Source organism: Drosophila navojoa, chromosome X (assembly GCF_054131105.1).
Source record: "Drosophila navojoa isolate 15081-1374.11 chromosome X, UAZ_NAV_1.0, whole genome shotgun sequence".
NCBI classification, from domain to species: Eukaryota; Metazoa; Arthropoda; class Insecta; order Diptera; family Drosophilidae; genus Drosophila; species Drosophila navojoa.
The window spans coordinates 13340334-13363776 of record NC_142895.1 but is presented as its reverse complement, the minus strand read 5'-3'; the positions used below and the strand labels follow the sequence as shown (position 1 = coordinate 13363776).

At 37.5% G+C, this 23443-nt stretch overlaps 1 protein-coding gene across 2 annotated transcripts in view; it reads left to right on the top strand.

The window, feature by feature from the left end:
• The window catches only part of pico (ras-associated and pleckstrin homology domains-containing protein pico), a 28214-nt gene extending 5079 nt beyond the window's left edge, over positions 1–23135 (top strand). The window contains exons 2-4 of one of the 2 annotated variants that reach the window (XM_089264036.1): positions 15862–16954; positions 17098–19464; positions 19537–23135. In XM_089264036.1, the coding sequence (XP_089120162.1) occupies positions 15862–16954; positions 17098–19448 (3444 nt within the window). In that variant the 3' untranslated portion in view covers positions 19449–19464; positions 19537–23135. Of the gene's footprint in view, positions 1–15861; positions 16955–17097; positions 19513–19536 lie in introns of those variants that run through there. The other variant, XM_089264037.1, reaches the window with a different exon arrangement.
• The last annotated feature ends 308 nt before the right edge of the window (positions 23136–23443 follow it).

The following is a 23443-nucleotide window of genomic DNA, read 5'->3' as shown; positions in this document are numbered from 1 at the left end:
ATTACGGACAAACTCCACTTGAACTTTGTAATTGAATTTGTGCCTATTTTGTAGTCTTTGGAGTGATTTTTATTGTAATGTACTTTAAGGGATTTTCCACGCCTATTTGATTGCATATACAAATACATATATATAGCCTTGTGGTGAACCTAATTGATGCTGCTTGCCCTGAACCGAAATGAACAAATATACAATCGTATGTATTTCTTCGATCATATTTTTAGACTTCTAATGCAAGTTCCGATTCTGTGCACAGACACAAGGCATTTGGAGTTTTGTACGATTCGATGTGCGTTTCGATTTATAATTTGTCTCGTATTCATATGAACTGATTTTTACTTCCCCTTCTTTAAGTAGCACATTTCATAAGCTTTCGGGCATGAAATCGCCCACACAAGGCCATGCCTTGGCCCACTGTGCAGCGGAGATTGCCAAAACCCAGAAGTGAATTCGCTCAGTTGAACGCATTTTGTTGTATTTTCGCCGGGCATACGCACAGCAGCCGCCGCAGTCTCTGTCTCAGTTGTGGTCGCTGTCGCAGTCAACGCAGCAGCAGCTACAGCACCCATATGACTTTTGCACATGGCTGCGGAGCTGCTGTGCTGCGCTGTCATCGTCATTTTTGTTGCTGTTGTTGGCTTCAGTGCTTTACTTTTTATGATTCTTATTACACGCTTTGCTGCTTATGGCAGGGCTTTGCGTTTGCGTTTGCCTTTGCCATGCCTTATTTTGCTTTGCTTTGTGGACAACGACGCTGACTGCGCTAGTCTTTGAAATATTTATGCGGCTACTGCGGACGCGACATCTCTGCCGCTGTTCATTTGAATTTTTGTTGCTGTTGTTGTAAATATTTTATTATCGCTTGTTTCCGTTCAGTAACCGAAATGGGGAAAAGTGTGTGCACACGCACAGCCAAACACACACACACACGCACACATCATAGTCAGTCACACACATTTATGCATACGCATACGCGTACATATTTAAAATTCTTTTGTCGCCATATTCATTTCGAAATTATGTACTTGGCTTGTTGCTTCACACGACGCTTCGTCGCGCATCGGTCCATCACTCTGCCGCGACTCCCCGCCAGCCATGTCAATTTAGCTATCTGTTTGTCTATCTATCGAGCTACATACGCTGAAGCACACAGACACACACGCACACACAAATGCATTTATGTACATTCGTACATGTTCCATTTCATTTCTTGCCATTCCATTTTTAAATTTACCGCTCCTCCCTCATTCCTTGTGTCACATCGCTGACCCTGTGCATTTCTTGTAATTTCATTGTATGGGTGGGAGAAGAAGAGCGGAAGAGCAAAAACAACAGCAACAACAATAACTGAACGACTTCTGCACATTGTCTTCACTTTCGCTCTTGCTATGTCTCTCTCTCTGTCTCAATCGCTCTCTTTTATTACAAAATTAGCGCAATATTTGTACTATTTATTTTTAGCTGTGTTTTTTTTCGATCACCGCATTTTGTAAATTATATTTAAACACGATAATCTCTTCTTGCCCGTCGGATCAGATCTATGCGACGCGGAATGAAACGGCTATGTTACCAATGTGGGCGTGCAGTGACCTAATTTCTATAATAGATTGCATTTTGCTACAGCTCTCTCGCACGCACACAATTACACAGCAGCTAGCATCCACACACACACACACATTTACACATGCATATGCACACACATACTCGTGTATGTTTTTGCTGTTGTTTTTGGGATTATTGAGCGCATTGAACTCTGCGTAGTTTTTTGTGCTTTTTTTTTTTTTTGCCTGCTTTCTGGCTATTTAATCCGCTGCTGCTGCTGGCGACCATTGCAAACATTTAGCGCTTTGGCATTTCCTGCCTGCCAAATGTTACATAAAATAAAAGAAGAAATAAGCAGACAAAACCAAAACCAAAACCTAAAATGAAAAAGAAGAAACAGAAAAAATGGCAAAATTGTCGCGCACATTTTTAATGGGCTTTATGGCGGCGTCTCTCGCTGTGGCCTTACAATCTGTTCCGTTTCTTCGTAGTATCTGTTCACATTTCGTTTCGTTTCGTTCCTGTTGCCCATTGGATGTCGCATTTGTGTGTTCTTAGGCTGCCTCTTTTTTTTTTTGCTAATTAAGTGCAGCACTTGACTTCGTCAAAAGCTCGCAATAAACATCAAACAAATTGAGAGCACGCACTCACACACAGGCATACTATCTGTGTGTGTGTGTGTGTGCGTGTATGATTGCACAGTTGTGTTTTGTAGAACATATACATATGTATGTATGCATGTATGTATAATTTATATGGTCTTTTAGCACATTTGGTGTTCCGCATTCCACGCCTAATTGCCGCTTTTCTATGCGATTCCAAAAACCGAGCAAACTATTTATGTGAATTTCATTTTGGAATAAATCTAGCTTCCAGTTTGATTTGTACAGTGAACGCTCGATAAGCTAATAAATTTGATCAAAAATAGAAAATAGAAAATATTTTGGAATATATGTATGAGTTACAGAACTTGGGAAATTTTTGTCTCTAGCATTCCTGTTGATTCAAGTATTTGAAGCTCCATATGTGCATCTGTATTTCGAATCGATTCGTTTCGATTTATGTTTCATTTCCACATATTTCATATGCGTTTGTTAACTTTTGGCTCGAATTGTTATGCATTTTTCATTTGCCCTGTTTTTCAGTTTCAATTTTTCAGTTTTTATGGCTCTTTGCGTAAAAATGCTGACTCAGACGACGATCCATTTGCTGTGTTGCTGTTCTTATGTTTTGTTTTTGTGTAACAGAAGCAGTCACACACCGCCCCAAAACGAAATGCCGCCCCTGTTTCGCTCATCTAACAACAACAACAGCAACAACAACAACGAAATTTGATTGAGCTGCAATAAAAATTTGTCAGTGTGGCAATAAAAGTAGAAACAGAAGAAGGGCACAGAGGGCAGGCCGAGTCGGAGGCACAGAGGCAATGCCAACCGACCGGCTTTCTACTGGAGCATATAATCATATGTTTTTATTTCATTATATATAATTTTCTTTGATATGATTTATAATGTGGCTGCAGGCGCGCGCACTAGAGCAGCAAACGAAAATGGGGCTTGAAAATGTTTATAACAAATGTGCTCTCTCCCTCTCGCTCTCTCTCTGAATCAACAAGTTGATTGATGATGGGCCCAAAAATTCATTAACTTAAAATTTGAGAGTTGCATATGTAATACTTGTATTATATATGTATCGATGTCTCTCTCTCTCTCTCTCTCTCTCTCTCTGTACATATATAGTATATGTATGTATATTCGTCTAAGTCGACCGACTAACCCCCAAAAGACAGCAGCACGTTTTTGTTTCTATATCAAATTTCACATTACGCATTGCCGGCATTTTCGACTGACTGAATGGACTGGCCTATCTCTATATTAACTCGATTACACTGACAGAAAACATGATTTTCGAATTGTTTACTAGGCAATGTTCACTAGGCAATGGAAATGTATGTTTGTCTCTCTCTCTGTTTGGGTAATACAAGAAAAATATACATACTATATTTTATGTCTTTTTTTTATGGTTTCTTGTTTTTTGATACTCCATAAAACGGAGCTATAAAACTTTGCTTTTTAAATATAGTTGAATACATATTATTTTTAAAGATACTTTTTCGGGGGAGTTTTAATAGACCGGAAAAATGAAATCTATCTGTAATCTCCATCAATGTATTAGCTAGCAATGATTCAGCTAGTTAGTCAGTCCATTAATAGGTCGTCAAGATAATGCCTATTGAATCATTAATCAGGCAATCAATCAATAAGTTGATTAACTGATTAATCAGTCGGGCAGGCTCTGAGTTTATTTCGAATAGTCGGGCAATCTGTTAACAGTCAATCGATTGATTCAATCTGAGTAGTTCAATCAGCAATTGAATTTGTCAATCGTTTGATCAATCAGCACTTAGTTAATCAGTCTATTAGAAACTGACTGTTCTTGCAATCAATCACACAATCTGTCGGTCAATCAGTTAGTTAGCAATCAATCAATTGATTCAATCAAGTATCAATTTGCCAATTATGTTGTGCATCAGTTGATCAATCCACACTTGGACGATCCGACAGCTATTAAGCAATCAATCAATCAATCAGTTTATATAGTCAGTCAGTCAGTCAGTCAATCAGTTTATCAATGAGCTAAATATGAATCAATCAATTGATTCAATCAGCCATTGCAGTTATACAATCAATCTTTCAGTTATACAATGACAGCTCTAGCAATCAATCAATCCGTTTTTCAGTTCATAAATCAAACAGTCTATCGCTCAGTTTGCGCCTATCAGCTGTTTAGTTACTCAATAAATCAATCAATCAATCAGCTGATTTGCTTTGTTTAGACAAACCATTTTTAGATGCCTCGATATATGAGTCAGAATTTCGTATAGTGTAGATAGCTCAGAGGGCTGTACCCACACATCAACAGAGGGTGAAAGAGGGAGAAAGAGAGGGGGAAAGAGACAGAGACAGATAATGAAAGACACTCAAACAATAAGAAAATTCCAAACGCATCTGCTTGCCCGCTTGTGACGTTGATGACGACAAGAAGGAAGACGCTTATCTTGATCTCATAATCAGCAAACGAGCGAGAGGGAGAGAGAGAGAGAGAGAGAGCGAGTGAGCTATTGAGGGAGAATGACAGAATGAGAGAGAAAAGGAAACTTGGTATGTGCGTCATTTAACCATTTTTGGGTGTGCACGAGACGCCGCGCCGTTTGCTGCCGCTGCTGCTGCTGCTGCTGCTGCTGCTGCTTTGTCTGAGTCCAAGTGGCAGGTGCAACACGCAGCCGGTGCCGCAGCCGCTGCCGCTGCTGCCCCCTGTGTAGACACTCCTCGAGTGACTCTCCACTTGAGCATGATGCGTTACAGAAAAAAACCAAAAAAAAAAAACAAAAAACACCTTGCCCCGATTTGTGGCCTGGCCACGCGTCGTCGCTGTGCAACAGGAAGAGCTGAAGGGAAAAACAGCCCCTAAAAAAAAAAAAACAAGGTAAAGCGAACCCGATTCCGTTTGATGAAACCAAAGATTGTGCTGCAGATTTCTGAAGCAGATATATAGCCATACACAAATATATATGCACATATGCATATGTATGTGTATATATCTTCCTCTTCTTTGTATAGTTGGTTCTTGAGGGGCAGCGACAGATGTTTTTTTTCTTTAACTTCGGTAAGGGTCGGCTCGCTTGGTCGCGTGTTGCTTTTAATGCGTGTTTTCTGTTTTGTTTGTCCATTCACTTTGCTCTGAGCACGCTTCAAGCCGGAGATTGCCCTAAAAAAGAGAAAGAGAGAGAGAGAAAAGAGATGAATAATAAATGCAACATTTACAGCTGTTCACAGTTGAGATTTGAAGACCGTTTCAGATCCTTAAGGCGATATGAAAGAATCAAAGTTTATTTATAACAAAATATATTTAAGAATAACTAAAAAACATTCAATATGATATTTGAGATGTATGATATAATATCCAGTGCTGTTTAATCTTTTAATCTCAAATGAAATTTAATATATTTTGTAACTGTATTTTGTGATGATATTACATCAACTTTGACATTGAATTCCATTTCAAAAGATTAAAGTTCTGTTGTTTTTATTCGATTTCTATGACTTTGTTGTTGTTGTTGTTGTTGTTGTTGATTAGGAAACGGCGCACTTGGCCTGTTTTACAATTAAGCTGCTTAACGAACCAGCATATATATATATATGTATATACGTATATATGTATATATGTGTGTGCCTACATTATTTATCAGCATTGGGAAGTTTGAGTTGGAAATTTGAATAGCGTTGAGCTTTACGAGCGACAAATTCGCAAAAGAAATAACGCGGGGATTCGCTAAATAAGGCAGCGTGTGACCATCAAATACAAAATTTTATGTATTCATTTTATGTATTAGTTTTGTTTGCTTGCTTTTATGTATACCCTAGCATTGTGGGGAAATTACAGTCAGGTCACGCATGGTGGTAACTAGCTGGGTAAAAAGAGAGGTATACGTAAATATTCCTTGAGCATATCATTGGATCGAAGCCTTGCTTTCATTAAGACAAAGTGAATTGAGATTTGAATTTGATTTGATTTGATTTGATTTGATGTATATATGTACTGATGGATTAGATATCTCTTGATTTTAGATTCAGGAAAGCTACAAAAAAAAACAAGAAAGAAAGCTCTAGTCGAGACTGCTCGACTACGAGATCCCCTGAACTCTACAAGCAACTGATATTTCAATAATAATTAGCAAACACACACACACACACGCATACAAACAAACACACGCACACACACGCATACAAACAAATACACGCACACACACACAGTCACATATACAGGCGATTGCGCTTGGGTTGCGCTGCAGTGTTGGCAATATAATGAGAACTTATTTGTTAAATAATTTAATTTCTAGACGTACGATCGTAATGAAACTTTCAGAACGTAATCATAATGTTAAAATATATGTGTATACCGAAGCACAAGTCTCTAGTATTTGATATACGACTTTTACAAAGATGAGGGTGAGGGGGTGGATTTAGGGGTGGGGGATAAATTTTAACGAAAACCGAAATTGTATGACATGCGTCTTAATATACATTTTAAATTTGGAGACTCTAGCTTAAAAGGTGTAGGAGATATAATTTTTTAAGTGATCTTCGATAAGGTTTTTTATCGATAAAAAAGTATCGGAATGAGTTATCGTTTTTTAGTGATAAACTCGATATGCGCGTGATATATACGGACATTTTAAAAAAAAAGTTGAAGTCTCTAGCTCTTATATCTTCTGAAATCGACGCGTTCATACATACGGACGCACGGACGAACGGACGGACGGACGGACGGACGGACGGACAGACAGACGGACAGGGCCAAATCGACTCAGCTTGTCGCCCTGATCAAGAATATATATACTTTGTGGGGTCTGCCACGCCTCCTTCTGCCTGTTACATACTTTTAACAAAACCATTATACCCTGATTTCCCATTTTCAATGGGTTCAGGGTATAAAAAATAACTTTGGATAAACTCGTGAATTTGAAAACCTAACTAATTTATGTACATATATTGTTATTAATTTAGATGTTTATACTTGGTTTTTTCTTTTCTCTAATTTATTGTGGTCAATCTATATAGTAATACTACTTATATAAAATATTATATAAATATATAAATGACTTGATTTGTGCTTAATATATTTATTATTCATATATATAGTATGTGACATAATATATTTAATTAATTTTTTATTTTTGTATATCATATTACGTTCTATTATATTATTATATCATATCATAAACCCATAGCACTTCCATAGAGTATTTCGGCTTTGTCTTTGCTATCAAAACATTTGCGTTTTTCTGTTTTCTTTTTCAATTTTCTAATATTTTTTTTGGCTTTATTATCATTATGATGGCTATAGTTGTTGTTGTTGTTGTTGTAGTTTATTTTTATTAATTGTCTACGGAAGTTGCTGTAAATGTGAGCAAACATGAAAATATTTTATGCGTTATATATATATATAAATGTATATATATATAAGTATATGCAGAGGAAGCGCGAGCCATTGGCCTAGCCGAGTCAGGTGGCACCAGTCCCAGCTCACTTGAGCTCTATCTCTCGCTACCCCCCTCTCTCTATCCCCCCTTCCCTCGCTCTCTCGCTCTGACAATGCAGATGACGTCAGTTGGCGTTAATTGAAGTATTGTTGTTGTTGTTGTTGTAGTTCTGACTGTTACTGTGGCTTAGTTAACGACAGCATTTACTTAGTTTAGTTTTCAGCATGATTATGCCATCTAGTTTGAGTACATTTCGCGTTCAAGTAATTACAGTTAGAGGAACTTGCAACTTGCTTTTAGCAATTAGCTAATAGTGAAACACCACCCAACCGGGCCCTGCTGCGGCCGCCCACTCGGAATTAGTTCAGGTTTGCTGAAGGTCACGCGTTGACTTGACACAGATGATCCGCAAGCATGCCACATGCAACATCGAATATGCTACAGCAATTGTTGAGATTATTATGTTAATGTTGGCCTATCCCAAGTGTTCCCGGTACGCCCTGGAGCGCTGCAAGGCGAGCAATTTCATGTTTCATTAACATTAAGTTTTATTTCATTGACTTTTTCCAGCTCATTATGTAGCATTAATATACCTATTTGACACACCTGCTTACATTCCCTAAAGGTATTTATGGGAGTTTGTAGTACTAGTAGTAGCAGCACTAGTAGGCGTGGCAGATCTGAAAGTATTCATATATGTACTTAATTAGGGCAACGAGCTGAGTTGATCTATTCATGCCTTTCGATAACTTTTTCTTAATACTTGTTATCGATATTAATCGATAATTTACTTTTGATTTTAATTTTAGTGTGACTTTTTCACTATCTTCCACTGCACTTACTGCACTTGCATATAATATATATAGTTCCATTTAGATGTCATTGTCATGCTCTACAAATTTGTTTAAAAAAAAATTGCAGCTCTAACAAAAGCTTTTCCACAATTCATTTTCCATTGTATGGGAAATGTAGTTCAGGCAGCTCAAGTGCAGCGCGTGCTTATGTGTGTGTGTGTATATACATATATCTGTTTTACTTCTCGTATTACTGTGTATGCAAGAATCGTAGAATCATTTGAAAAGCAGCTCAGCTATGGATTTAGGGTATCTGCTAGTCGAGTACTCACGCCTTAGGCACTCTTACCTGCTTTATGGGTATTATTACCAGAGAATTTGCTGTTTATAGAAGTTAGCTTTTATTTATTTTTTCTGATATTTCTGTGTAATATTTTCTAGTAATCGACTCTCGGTTTATGTAGGCTATCAATGGAGCCTAGCACCACTTGAGAACTCCATGTTTATTCAATAGAAAATCCAATGCAATTGCTTAAATTTCTAGTTGCAATTTACCACGTATTTCATATCGAGATATCAATTTCATCTACAATTCCAGAATCAAACATATGTTTTGTTTATCGCCTGGAAATCCAATCAGAAATGTAAAGCCTACAAATTAAATGCTTTGACTTTGTAGAGCTCTGTTTAGAGTTTATTCTGCCGACATGTGTGGGGACAGGGGGAGGGGAAGGGTTGCTGACTTCACGTGAATATAAACAGTTTCCTCTCATATTTCACACAGTTTTAGACGAAATTCGGAAACAGTTGTGTCTCAGATAAATAAAGAAATAATATGAGCTATACCAAAATATTGATATAGGCTGTGAAACAGTTCATATCAGTGGGGAAGGTCACAGCTGTTCGCTATTGTGAATGGGTTTTAGTGTGAAGTTAAGGCGATCGAAACAACTGTTGTTATGTGTGTGTGGCATAATTGAAGCACAGAATCAATGACCAATCCATTATCAACCAGCTAAAATTAGAGTCTCTAAGCATTGAAACAAGATCACGATCGAAGGTGAGCAACTGCTGCGAAGTACAGGTAAATGGGAGCAAGAATTCTACACAATGATCGCAACTGATTAAAATTATTGAGCAATAAATAGACGCAACAATAGATCGTATGATCTGAGAGTTGAGATCCATTTGAGTTCAAAGTTCTCTGTGCTTTCTCTTCAACGTCTCGACTGAGAAGCTCAAGTGAGAAGAAGAAGGCCAGACATGTAAAAGTCCATTAGCATTGGCATTAGCATTACCATTGTTATTGTTGCTGTAGTTGTTGTTGTTGCTTGAGTACACCTAAGCTCCGCAAATGGATCTACCTGAGGAGCCGAGCCAGACAGCAGGGGCAGGCATCATATGAACTATGCAAATAGCAGATCGTAAACCAACAAGAGATCATAGCAGCGACACGACTTCAATGTGTCTGTGTCTGTGTATACCCTAGAAGAGGCAGGAGGGTGGAGGGTAGCGAAGCGCTATGCAAATGCAACAAGTCATCTCTCGAGTTCCATTGAACTGAGCAACTAAATGAGTTAAGTAATTGTAAATGTGAGGTATGCCCGTTGCAGTGATACTCTATAATACTGTACAGTGCATATAATATTACTATGCTATACTACTATATATCATTTTAGCAGCTCTAATTCCAGATTGTACAATTTGTTACCTAAACTCATTTTGTTAGGGAGAAATATTGTCGCTGAGTCTACTCTATGATTTCTAAGTGAACTCAGCTTTTATACGAGCTAGGGACTAACATTCATACCGGTTATATTATTAAGAAATTCATATCTATATAACATATAGCTAAGATAATTAGCAAGTTCATTTGGTTTCATGCAGCTCAAACCAAATAATATCTAGATATATATATATTATATATTGAGCATATACGACTTCTTTTATTTGATTGTAGGTAATATAAAATTCTCGTGTTAGAGTATCGATTGATTAGTGAACCTTTTTTACATAGATGCTAATAAATAGGCAAATATTATGTGAAAATTTTCATAATAAAATATGCCTTTGTTTTGGGGAGAAGTATAATGGAAGAAAAACCATCATGAAAAAGATATTAATGTTACTTGTACGAAATAAATGTTAAAATAACTAGAATGGCTAATAAACAAGATTATAAATAATAAATAAATAAATCAATGAAATTAATAATGAAATAAATTAATAAAAAAGAAATCAATAAATAAAAAGGAAAATTATTTAACAAAATATACATAACAAATAATAATAAAAAATAAAATTAATAATAAAAATAAAAATAATAAAAATAAAATTAATAATAAAAGAAAAATAATAATAATAATAATAATACAATTAACAAATATAAAATAATAATAATAAAATAAACAAATAATAAAATAAGAATAAAATTAACAAATAATAAAATAATAATAATAAAATTAACAAATAAAAAAATAATACACAAATAATAATAATAATTCAAATAAATAAATAAATATAAAAAAAATAAAAAAATTAAATAAATGAAGAATAATAAATAATAAAATAATAATAATAGTAAATAATAAAATGAATAAATAAAACAAAAATAATAATAGGAAAATAAATAGACAAAAAATAATATTATTTAAAAATAATACAATTAAAAAATACAGAAATAAATACAATAAATAAATAATAATAAATAATAAATAATAATAATAATAAATAAATAAGAATATAAATAAATATAGCAAACGCATATATTAATAGATCATAAATAATAAATAATAAATAAAAAATAATAAATAATAAATAATAATAAATAATAAATAATAATAAATAATAAATAATAAATAATAAATAATAAATAATAAATAATAAATAATAAATAATAAATAATAAATAATAAATAATAAATAATAAATAATAAATAATAAATATAGCAAACGCATATACATGTATGTTATGCATAGTGAGAGTATCGTTCTATATATTATCATATACATTGCATTGCTTATATCATTATCGTTCCCTTAGCTAGGGTAACATCAAGTCTAATACTTTTTGCTAGACGTGGTTGTTGTTGGCGCATTTGGTGTTTGTCAATGCCGCTCAATTAGAATAGCCTGCTGTTGCAGCTGTTGTTGTAGTTGTTGTTGCTGTTGTTGTTGCTTCTGCTGTTGTTGTTGCTGTCATTGAACTTTGAACAAAACGCATGGGAAGCCAGCAGCAACAGCAGCAGAAGCAGCAGCAACAACAGCAGCAGCAGGGTCGCAGTCGGAGCTGGGGTTGTGCATGCCACACAAAATTAAAGTTTTGGTAATGGCAATAGTCGAAGGCACACACACGCACACACGCACATATATATATATGTACACACACACACACTCTCTCTCTCTCTCTCTGTTTATAGCACACTTGAACCCATAAATCAACGCAGTCGTCCAAGCAATCCATTGTGAGGCGACCTCGTGGCCCCTTTACCCTCACTTTGCCCACTTGTGCACTTATCCCCTTTATAGAGTATATATATACATTTATATATATACTTTACACATATATCTGTAACTGTATTCTGTATTCTCTTGGATTTTATCAGCTGTTGCGGCAGCAGCAGCAACAACAACTTTAGTTGCCCTTCATGCAGCAATGCGCCACAGGAAAGAGTGACGAAGATAGAGAGAGAGAGGGCAAGAGAGGCAGAGAGATAAAGATAAAGAGAGATGGTCAGTCAATCATTCAGTCAATCATGGCTTGTCAGCAAGTGCCAATTACCGCTAAGCCTTCAAAAATCTTTGTGACTCACTCGACCATTGAAAGCCGCCAGGTGAGACGCAATCCCTCCCTCTCTCCCTCTCTCTCTCTCTCTCTCTCTATGTCAGCAGTTGTCAGTTACCTGTTAACTCTACACGTCAAGCGGTAAATCACAACAAACCTTCGACTGTTGCATTAGCTGTGTGCTAGAGAGGTCTTCAGGTTTACTAGTTGACCAACACTGGACAAAGTTGAAGTTCAAGCAGCAGTAGCTAAAGGCAAAGTCGTAAGATTGTTCCAAGTATTTGCTATATAATTAACTATAACTATAAAGCGAGACTGATAAGTCGGAAGTTTTAAAGGTTATTTATGGCATTGCAATGGCCTATGTGATATATCTGTATATAAATACATATATGTGTATTACGGAAAATGCATTTTAAATGAGTTTTAAAGTTTTACTGTTGTTGATGATAGATTGCTTGGAATATATATGCAATTTATATAGTATTATTGAAGTAAACTTTAATTAATAATATCAAAAAATTTATTTTTATTAAAGTAAACTTTAACTATCGAAATCAATTTAAATCTATAGCTAATCTCTGTTACAAAATAAACTGATTTCAAATACAATTATAAGGGAAATAACGGATAAGAATAAAAGAGAAGCTCTGTGAATTGATGTAGAAATTATAGTTGGAGAAAGTAATCATGGCAAAGAACCTTGACATTACTTAGATAACCATGCGAGGCAGCTATATGATGGCCATATATGATAGTTATATAGAGCTATACATTATAAAAATATATGAGATATACATAGAATAGCTAAATCTATAGTATGTATAGGTAGGGTTAGGCTATATATGATATATAACTAAGAGCTATACATTAGAGAAATATATGAGATATACATAGAATAGCTAAATCTATAGTATGTATAGGTAGGGTTTTCTCTATGTATTATATATACATATATGATTCATATGACAGTGATCTATGTCAGCTATATGAATATGTTTTAGGCTATAGATCACTTGAAAGAGTTTCACTTTTCCATATTTTAACACACTTTTATCATAGGTATTTCATCTGGAAATTGCATTTCCATTTAAATCCATAGCTGAAATGGATTTAAACTTTTCCACTAGAGGTGACTATATAATAGCAATACAATATTAAGTCATTTGACTTGCATTAACCACAACAACAACAACAACTACTAAGATTTGACTCAAGTAACTTGAGAATCGTATATGTATTTGTATTTGTTGAAGAGTTGGTTCTAGTGCTTGGAATGCGAAGATTATAATATTATGTGATTTCAAAGAAAAACATGCAGCTGTATAAATATTTATTATAATTATATTGCTGTTCTTCTGGCTATTGTTGTGTTAGTCGTTGTTGTTGTTGTTGTTGTTGTTGTTGTAATGTGACGTGACACAAATGGAGTCAGTTTAAATCGGAGTTGTATCTTTAGCTCCTGCCAGACGCTCAACTTCCTCTCGCAGCGCACTCTTTCGCTCTCTCTCTCTCTCTCTCTCTCTCTCTCTGTCTCTCGCTTCTTCTCGCTCGCTCTGGCTAGCTGCCAGTTGCAGTCGTTAGTACGTGACTTATGTCTTGAAGAATTACTTAACACTTGCCAACTCTGACAGTGACAACAACAACAACAACAACAACAACAACAATAGCAACAAATGCTAAGCGACAACTTTAGGCGATAAAACGCGCTCAACTAGCAGCAGCAGCAGCAGCAGCAGCAGCAGCAGCAACGGCGACTGCGACTTTAGCTGGAATAATGCCAATCAACAGAGTGGGGTGCAAGGGGGGCGGACCGGCAGTTAGTGGAGCGAGGGGGGCGAAGTGCTTGGCTTGCGCTAAGGGGTGCAGCGGCTTAGCTTTGATTATTATTGTTGTTGTTGTTGTTGTTGTTGTCGCTGCTGCTGCAACGGAAATGTGTAACGTGTTTGACTGCAAAAAAAAAAAAAAGAAAGAAAGAGAGAGAGAGAGAGAAAACAACAACAACAACAACAGTAAAATAGCTCGCGTCGATGCGATTCGATTGGAAGTCGACGTCAATGCGCTTGCAGCTGCGATTGAGCTGCGATCGACAGTGGGGCACGTACCTACTGGGCGAACGAACGCTGATTATGGCCAACAGCTGTTGCTTAACGAACGGGCCAGCGTGCGGCGGAGGCGTGGCAGCCCATTGTTGTTGCTGGCAGGCGCTTCAATTAAGCACATCGAGCTCATGCACCACAACTGTCACTGTCACTTCTCTCATATTCTCTCTCTCTCTCTCTCTTTTTGTTTGCATTTGGTTTGGCTTTCAGCGCCTTCAGTTGCATAAATCCAATTTCCTTTTCAACAGCTGTTTTGTTGGCAATTTTAATCGGAATATATGCATACTTCTCTGTATATATTCTGTATTCTGTATATTAGTGCAACTTGGCTAGAATATCAACGTATAGATAGTCTACAGTAATAACAATCTTTAAAGCTATTTTAACCATTTACCTGTTGATTAAACTGTGAACAATTATGTTTTGATATCAATTCATAAGAATTATTAACAGTGATACGATAACTACTTTAATGAGTGGGGCATGCTTGGATGCGAAGCGAAAACTTATATTACTCAAGAACACGTTTAAAGTTCCCTTTTTGGAAAGCAGAATAAAGAAGAAACAAAATGTTAAAATTTATAATTAAATAATGATATAAAATAAAAAGTAAATAAAATAAAAAATAAATAAAATAAAGAATAAATAAAATAAAGAATAAATAAAATAAAGAATAAATAAAATAAAAAATAAATAAAATAAAAAATAAATACAATAAAAAATAAATAAAATAAAAATAAATAAAATAAAGAATAAATAAAATAAAAAAGAAATAAAATAAAAAATAATTTAAATAAAAAAAAATAAAAAAAATAAATAAAATAAGAATAAATAAAATATAAAGAATAAACATAAAGAAAAAAAAAAAATAAAAAAATAAGTACAAAATCATTCTATCTCTTCTTGTTTTTCTCTATCTCTCGCTTTTTCTTCTCCTAGCTTTCTTATCTTATCATCTATCATCTAATCTACCCCCCTAATAAAAACCTTATAAAAAAATCCTAACTATAGCAAAAAAAAAAAATAAATATACAAAATAATAAAATATTAAAAAAAACTTTAAGTTTTAAAAAAAATATATATAAAAAAAATAAAAGCAAAAATAAGAATATTAAATCTAAATTAAGGAAAGTTAAACGAAAATAAAATTTAAATAAAATAAATTTAAAATAAAATAAATAAATAAAAATAGATATGATTAAAATTGAAAAAAAAAAAATATAAAAGAATGTACATAATTTATAAAAAAATACAAACATTTTAAAAAATAAATTGAGTTTATATAAGTTAAAATATGCAAAAAACACTTAAGTAAAATGCTAACAAAAACTTAAAAATAAATACAGATCAAGTAATAGAAAAAAAACTACAACTTTATTTAAAAAATAAATAAATAAAAATGTCGTTAAAGTTTAGGTAAATAGACAGCAACAACGGTTTTAGACATAAGAACTGAGTTTTCTTAAAGAATTTAGTTGGCAAATGAAAATAGGGAAAATAGGGATAACCTTCTAGTGCGCTATGATGTAGAACTTAATTGCATTTGATTCATTAAAGTCTAATCTGGAGTTTGACTTTTGTTTTTTCTCCTTTGCAGATTATTCAGCTAACAAGCCAGGGGATCATCGTTGGCGGCGTAGCCAGCGACGGATCAGAGTCAATTGGTGGAATAGGAGCGGGAGGAGGAGACGGAGGAGGAGTTGCTGGTGCTGGTGCTGGAGTGGGCAGTGGAAGTCCACAGCACAAATTGCTGGGCATTGGGGATAGTACGAGCGGCGCTGGCGCCGTCAAACTGCGCAAGCACAGCGAACGTTCAACGCCGGACGCCAAGACGCACGCCTCCTATCGCATCTCCATGGCCAATCTGGAGGATACACAAGAGTCCGAACTGGATCTGATACTCGGCGAGCTGAGCTTGCTCGAGGCGCAGATTAGCTACGGCGAGGCGAGCTTTTTGCCTGGCGTCGCCGCTGGCCAAGGGCCAGGCGCTGCAGGTGGTGCGGGTGTGGCCTCACCTCCGCCACCGCCGCCGCCGGCACTGGCCTCCGTTTCAGCGGCCTCGTCGCGCACACACTCACGCACAAATAGCAGCATATCCGGGGATGTGAGCACCACATCGTCCTCGTCGGGCATATCCGAGAATGGCAATGGGACTGCTGGCATGGTGGCCGGTGGTGCTGGTGGTGGCGTTGTCATCGGCGGACTCTCCGCTGGCCACATGACCATGGGAATCACGCTGGGCGTTGTCACGCCCCGTGAGCCACGCACCGAGTCGCCCGACAACGATTCGGCCTTCAGTGACACCGTTTCGCTGCTCTCCAGCGAGTCGTCCGCCTCGTCCAACACCTCGCTGCAGCAGCAGCAGCAGCAACAACAACAGCAGCAGCAGCAGCAACAGTTGCTGCTGCAACAACAGAAACTGCACCTGCAGCAGCAGCAACAGCTGCATCAGCATCCGCTGCAGTCCTCGACGAAGGCGGCCAAGATTCAGCTGGCCCTGCACAAGCTGGAGAGCGCGCCCATCCGGCGCCTCTTCGTGAAGGCCTTCACGGCGGACGGGGCATCCAAGTCGCTGCTGGTGGATGAGCGCATGGGCTGCGGCCTTGTGACGCGCCTGCTGGCGGACAAGAATCATGTCCAGATGCAGCCGACGTGGGCGCTGATCGAGCACCTGGGCGACCTGCAAATGGGTATGTTTGAGAGGACCAGCCGAGGTGATATATGCAGAGTAGTCTCTACATATGCCATATGCCATCTCTCTCTCTCTCTCTCTATCTCTCTGCCAATGCCAATGAAGATCCCGTTGAATAACTCACATATTTCCCTTCCGTAGAGCGCCTGTTTGAGGATCACGAGCTACTGGTGGATAATCTGATGACGTGGAACTCGGATGCGGGCAATCGCGTGCTCTTCCAGCAGCGGCCGGACAAGGTGGCGCTCTATCAGCGGCCGGAGCTGTATTTGCCGGGGCCACAGATGGCGCCGGGCTGCCAGCATGACGAGCAGACGCGTCACATGCTGCTGGAGGAGTTCTTTGAGACGCAGGCCCAGCTGCAGCTGGACGGGCCGCTCTACATGAAGGCCGATCCGAAGAAGGCCTGGAAGCGTCATCATTTCGTCCTGCGCCCCTCCGGCCTCTACTACTTCCCCAAGGAGAAGACGAAGAACACACGCGATCTCGCCTGCCTGACCGTCTTCAGCGGCCACAACGTCTACACGGGCATCAACTGGCGCAAGAAGTATAAATCGCCAACGGACTTCACGTTCGGCTTCAAGGCCGCCAACGACTCGTCGCTGGGCAAATCGTGCCGTTCCCTGAAAATGCTGTGCGCCGAGGATGGGGCCACGCTGGATCGCTGGCTGACGGCCATACGGATCTGTAAATATGGCAAGCAGCTGTGGCACAGCCACAAGCTGCTCATGGAGGAGCTGTGCTCGGGCAGCGCCGGCGGCACTGCGTCCGGTGTTGGCGGCAGCTTTGCCGCCTCGATGCGCAGCGAGTCGATAAGCAGCATCTCGTCGGCGGTGCCATCGCAATGTGGCAGCGTCTCCTCGGCCATTAGCAGCATGTCGAACTCGAGCAGCGGCCGCATCTCGCGCGCCTCCAGCTCCAGCTCCAGCGGCTGCCTGTCGGATGAGAACAATGCCTTCGACTCGGAGTTCACCACCGGCACCATAAAGCGCAAGCCCTCCATGAAGCCCAATCTGCCGCTAACCACAATGACGCGCCAGCTGAAGGAGGTGGGTGAGATTACGACCGGACCGGTTGCCGTGGCCACGGCAGCAGCAGGCGCTGGCGGTGGCGGCGGCGGCGGCGACTCGTCTGCCTCGCCAGAGCGCAGCGGCACGCTGACCCGCCGGCACAGTCGCCGCAAATCGCAGGAGAGCAACGGCAGCAGTGGTGGCACGCTGAAGCGTCGCCCGGTGGTGCCGGTGAATGCGTCCGTGAAGCGGGATGTGATTGCATCCGTGTCGGGGTCAATGGCAAACGATGGCAATTCGTCGTCATCATCGAATTCGACGCCGACGCCAACGCCCAGCATTTGTGCCAAGCCGCCGCCGGGACTGAGCGATGTGGAGCTGATGTGCTCATCGACATTGTCGTTGGACTCGCTGCCGCCACCGCCGCCGCCACCCGCTCTGCATGCCGACGAACAGGATGTGTATGGGTCGCAGCTGTCGTTGGCCTCGCTGCCGCCACCGCCGCCGCCCGAGGAGGTGCTCGCCTATGCGGAGCCCACCTCACCACTGACGCCCACGCCCATGTCCATGGCCATGGCCATGTCGATGGGCATGGTGATGCCCAACAGCAATGGCACACTGCCGCCGGCGGTGCCCGCCAAGCCCATCAAGCCAGCTGTGAAGCAGACACTGAAGGCAGCGCCGCCCTACAAGGCACCGCCCGACTACGTGGGACCAGCTGCCGCCCAGTTGCCGCCGCCGCCGCCGCCCGTTCAGAAGAAGGTCTCCTTTGCCGACTCGCCGGTGCTGCTGCGTCGCAAGATGTGCTCCCCGGAGCCCCAGCTGCCCATGCGCTCGCCCAGCACAACGCTCAGCAGTGGGTCGGGCAGCAGCATTGGCTATCCGTCGCAGTCGCATTCGCAGCCGATATACTCGCCCGGTCCGCTGTTGCCGCCGCGCAGTGATCTGTCCCGGCTGTCCGGCTGCAGTCAGAATGGCAGCGATGTGGTCACATCGCCGAAGCGCCTGCAAGAGTCTGCATCGAATCCGCCGCGCGACTTCCTCAAGGATCTGCAGCGTGTGATGCGCAAGAAGTGGCAGGTGGCACAGAAATGCAAACTGGAGCCGGCGACCACGCCGCACGAGGTGCTCGGCTTCCGTGACTTCAACAATGAGGATCTCCTGGCGGCCCACAATCTGAACTCGGGCGCCAACAGCTCGCACTACTATCGCGAGACGGCGAACGTGAGCCACTGGGTGCAAGAGCACTACGAGTATGCCCACAACGAGTACGCGCTCTACGAGAACGTGCATGCCCAGAGCAATGGGGCGGCCGCAACGGCAATGGGCGGAGCTGGAGCCACTATGCTGGATGCAGCTGGTCCGCCGCCAGTGCCGCCGCCAGCCGCTGTGGCCGATGCAGCGGCGGCGTTGCGCAAAAAGCGTCCGCCGCCGCCGCCACCAAAACGCAGTGATTCGACGCATCTAACGCATCGTGTCTAGAGTTAGCTCCAAGGCAGTGAGTAGAGGAATCTTTAGCTTCATACAGAGCCAAACTAACCTCTCTCCCTCTCTCTCTCTCCTACTGCAGCTGTCCACTATTGGCGTCTGTCTGCTGGATTCAATGATCCTGCAACAACAACAACAACAACAACAATATCTATGTGTCTAAACTTAAGTGCAAAAACAAATTCCTAACTATGAGCAAGAGAGAAACGAAAGGAGCCCTAAAATACTAGTGCATAAGTCTGGGTGGGGAAAGGGGCAGCGACACGCCCATTTCTCAAGTATTATATTCAGTTGAGCTTGTTAAATTATTTTATTTTTTCCGTGTGTGTGTGTGTGTGCGGCAAAACTCTCGCTCGAAATGTTTATAAATTTATGAATCATATATAAATGTGCATACATACATACATACATATATATACATATACATATATATATATACACTGCCCCAAATGCTATATCAAATTTATTTTTTTAATAATATTCTTTCATAAATTATAAATTTAATTGTGCCCAATGCTTAGCGTTAATCAATGAGCATTAATTTTTTTTAACACATTTAAGTTTATATCAATATTGTTATTATTATTTTTTGTTATTTTAAAATTGATCTTTAAGCTATTGTTTTTTTTTAAATTAAATTTTATTTTTTTTGTTTATATTTGTATATTAATTGATTTGCTTTGTTTATTATTTGGCTTGCATCAATACAAACATTTTAAAATTATGATTATTATTATTATTTTATTTTATTTTTTTTTTGCTACTATTATTTTGTTATTAGCAAATGTGAAAGATATTTAAATATCGAATGATCTTTTATTATTATTATACTCTTGTTTAATTTTGATATCATTTATTATATAATCAAAAATCGAAATTTGTTCCCAAATTATTTTATGTAGTACTTAAGCTGAAGGCAATGCTCATTAATTATTGTTAAGCTCGCATTGGGCATATGCAATTCAAAGTTGTTCATAATTCATTATTCATTGTGCATTATTATTCATATGTTGGCCCAAAGAGCCAACTATTTTTGGCAGTGTATCGCTATCATCGTCAGATCTACAACTACATACATACATATATCTGATGTTTATATGAATATATCCAAATTGTGGATTCTCTATCAATATTTTGATGAACTCTTGATATTAATTTAGTCGCAACTATTCTTTAAGCTCTTATAAATTTATATATTTGTTAATTAATTTTCGCATTTTTCTATTGTTGCCGCACACATTTCGAATGATTCGTAAATGCAAAATCAAATTATACAAAACATAAAGGAAATATATATATATACATATATATATATATTTTAAGCTACTTTGTAGATTGTAAAAAAAAAGAGAAAAACAATTTTTGTTTTGTACCATAAACAAATATACGTATACCTATATAAATAATTAAATACATTTTTTTTTTTGACAGCTAGAATTTGTTTATATTTTGCATTATTATTATTATCATATATACATATTTTTTTGTGTTTATCATTATAGTTAACGGTTAATATGCAATTTGTTTATGCAGCGCATGAAATGCGAGAATGGGAAATAGAATTGAAAATCTAATCAAGAAGAAGAAAAGGAAAACTATGTTGCAAGCAAGCCTTATACAACTATTAATCAATTAAAGCATCATATACATACATAATTATTATATATATATAAATATGAATTGATAAGTTTATAAACGTATGTATGTATATGTATACATAGAGAATGTCATTACGAATTTGCTTTCGCTTTAGCATTTGCATAACGCTGCCTAAATATGTTTTGGAATTGTACTTACCACAATTCTGGCCAATAACTATATGTATATGTATATGTATATGTATATATATAGATAGCTATCCAGATACTATATCGCGCTTTTGATTTTTGCATTGATTTTTGGCATTTAGCAGGCGTTCCTAATCAAATCAGATCAGAGCTGAATATGTAATCAAATTGTATCGACTATAACTGTAACGTGTATAACTGTAATTCGGAACTGATTTGCCATGTTTAGCATTTTGTTGTATAATCTTAGCTCGAAATCCAAACTATTTAGCATAACCCATCAATACAGCAGCCATAATAATGATCTTTTGTTGCCTGATTGATATGGACTATATATATGTACATATATCTGTCTATATATACATATGTATAGTTGTGTTATCATGTCGCATCGTAAAGCTTTTATAATTAAATGAGGCCATGCAAATAGAGATCTATTTAATGTCTAACTGAACTAAATTTTGAATAGTATTACGAGAGACTAGAACCAAGTAGAGCAGGACCTCTTGTGGGCAATTGGCGGCTGCAAGGATATGCAATGAAATGAAAGGATTTGATGCAGTAAATATGAATATTATAATTTGGATTCTGTTTTATGCTATGGAATATGAAATAAATGCTAATTAATTTACTTTACTATATGTAAAAGTGCTAGGGTATGTGCTTATATAAACACATATATATATAGACATGCATATATATATATATATATGTAACTAAAGGAAATGCCAATTTTTGAAAGCTTGCATAAAAGTAATGAATGAAAAAAAAAAAACATTGAATTTATATGGAATACATGAAGCTATTTTTTAGATACTATTATTATATAGGTACACTGAAAACAAAATTGAGTATATGTATGTATAAATGCTATGCTTCATAAGAAATGTGCCATAGGCGCATAAGATAAAAGATAAAAAAAAAACCATTATATTAAAAAGCAACAAACAAACTTGCAAAATGCTAAATCAATGTACTAAAAACTTAATTCAATTAGTGTAAGTTATATAAATAAAAATAAAAAATATTTATATGAAAAATGGGAAAACAACAACAAATACTTTTATAGCATAATACTGAAAAATAAAACTAAAATTTCGAAAATACTTTAAGTATGTGCAAATTAGTGGATTTTTATAAAATATACAACAAAAAAAAAAAAAGGAAAAAAATATAATAAATTATAAAAATAATTTCTAATTTTTTTTATTGGAAATTTATTCAACGCTTTTTTACCAAATGGAATTTTTTGTCAATGTTTGTTGTAAACCTCAAGTAAATCAAAACAAATGCAATACACAGACATAAGGCAAAAATACTACAAAAAATATGCTAAAAAAATACAATATTTAAAAATAAAATGCAGCCACAGACAGAAACAAAGAAGAGACTTAAAAACATAAAAACAAAATCAACTTCATTACAAATAAATATTTAACTAAGCAAAAAAACAAAAAAAATGTATGAATTACTACAAATTTACAAGAGAAAAACAAAACTATAAACTAAATATAAAAAAAAAAAACAAATACAAACTACAACCTACTACAACTAATTAAAACTAAACAAAAAAATACAACAATAAAAACAAAAAACAAAGCAAATATATAAATGTAAAAGAAACAAAGCATAAAAAAACAAAAACAGAAAAAAATATAAATGAAATTTTTTGCAGGTCTATTATATAGTGAAAGAATGTTGCCATTTGATACGATTTTTTTCCAACATGACATTTAATATATATACATACATATATACCTTATATTCCGATTCAAATGGAATTTTTGTAATTTTGATAAAAACATAAAAAAAAGATCGAAAAAAATCACATTAAAAAAGAAAAACAACAACTAAACTGCGAAGAAAATGTGTTGAGCGAATTGCAATAAAGAAAGAGTAAATGCAGAAAAAAGCCTAAAAAGTAAAAAGAAAAAAAAAAAAACAACAACAAAACAAACAAATATATATATAATCAAATGAGTTTTCTTTATTTAGTTTTTCGAAGCTTCATGCGAAGGCAAAGAATCTTCGGAGATGTGCGTCCTTTTTGATTTCAGCCTCTGGGAGTTGAACTCGATGGGAGTTTTGATAATTTCTTATTATTTAGATTCATAGCTTATATCATATATAATCGCTCAAGTCTACAGCCTTCGGTTCTATTCGTTTTGCTTCGTCGGTTGAGCGCCTTGAGTTAAACTATTC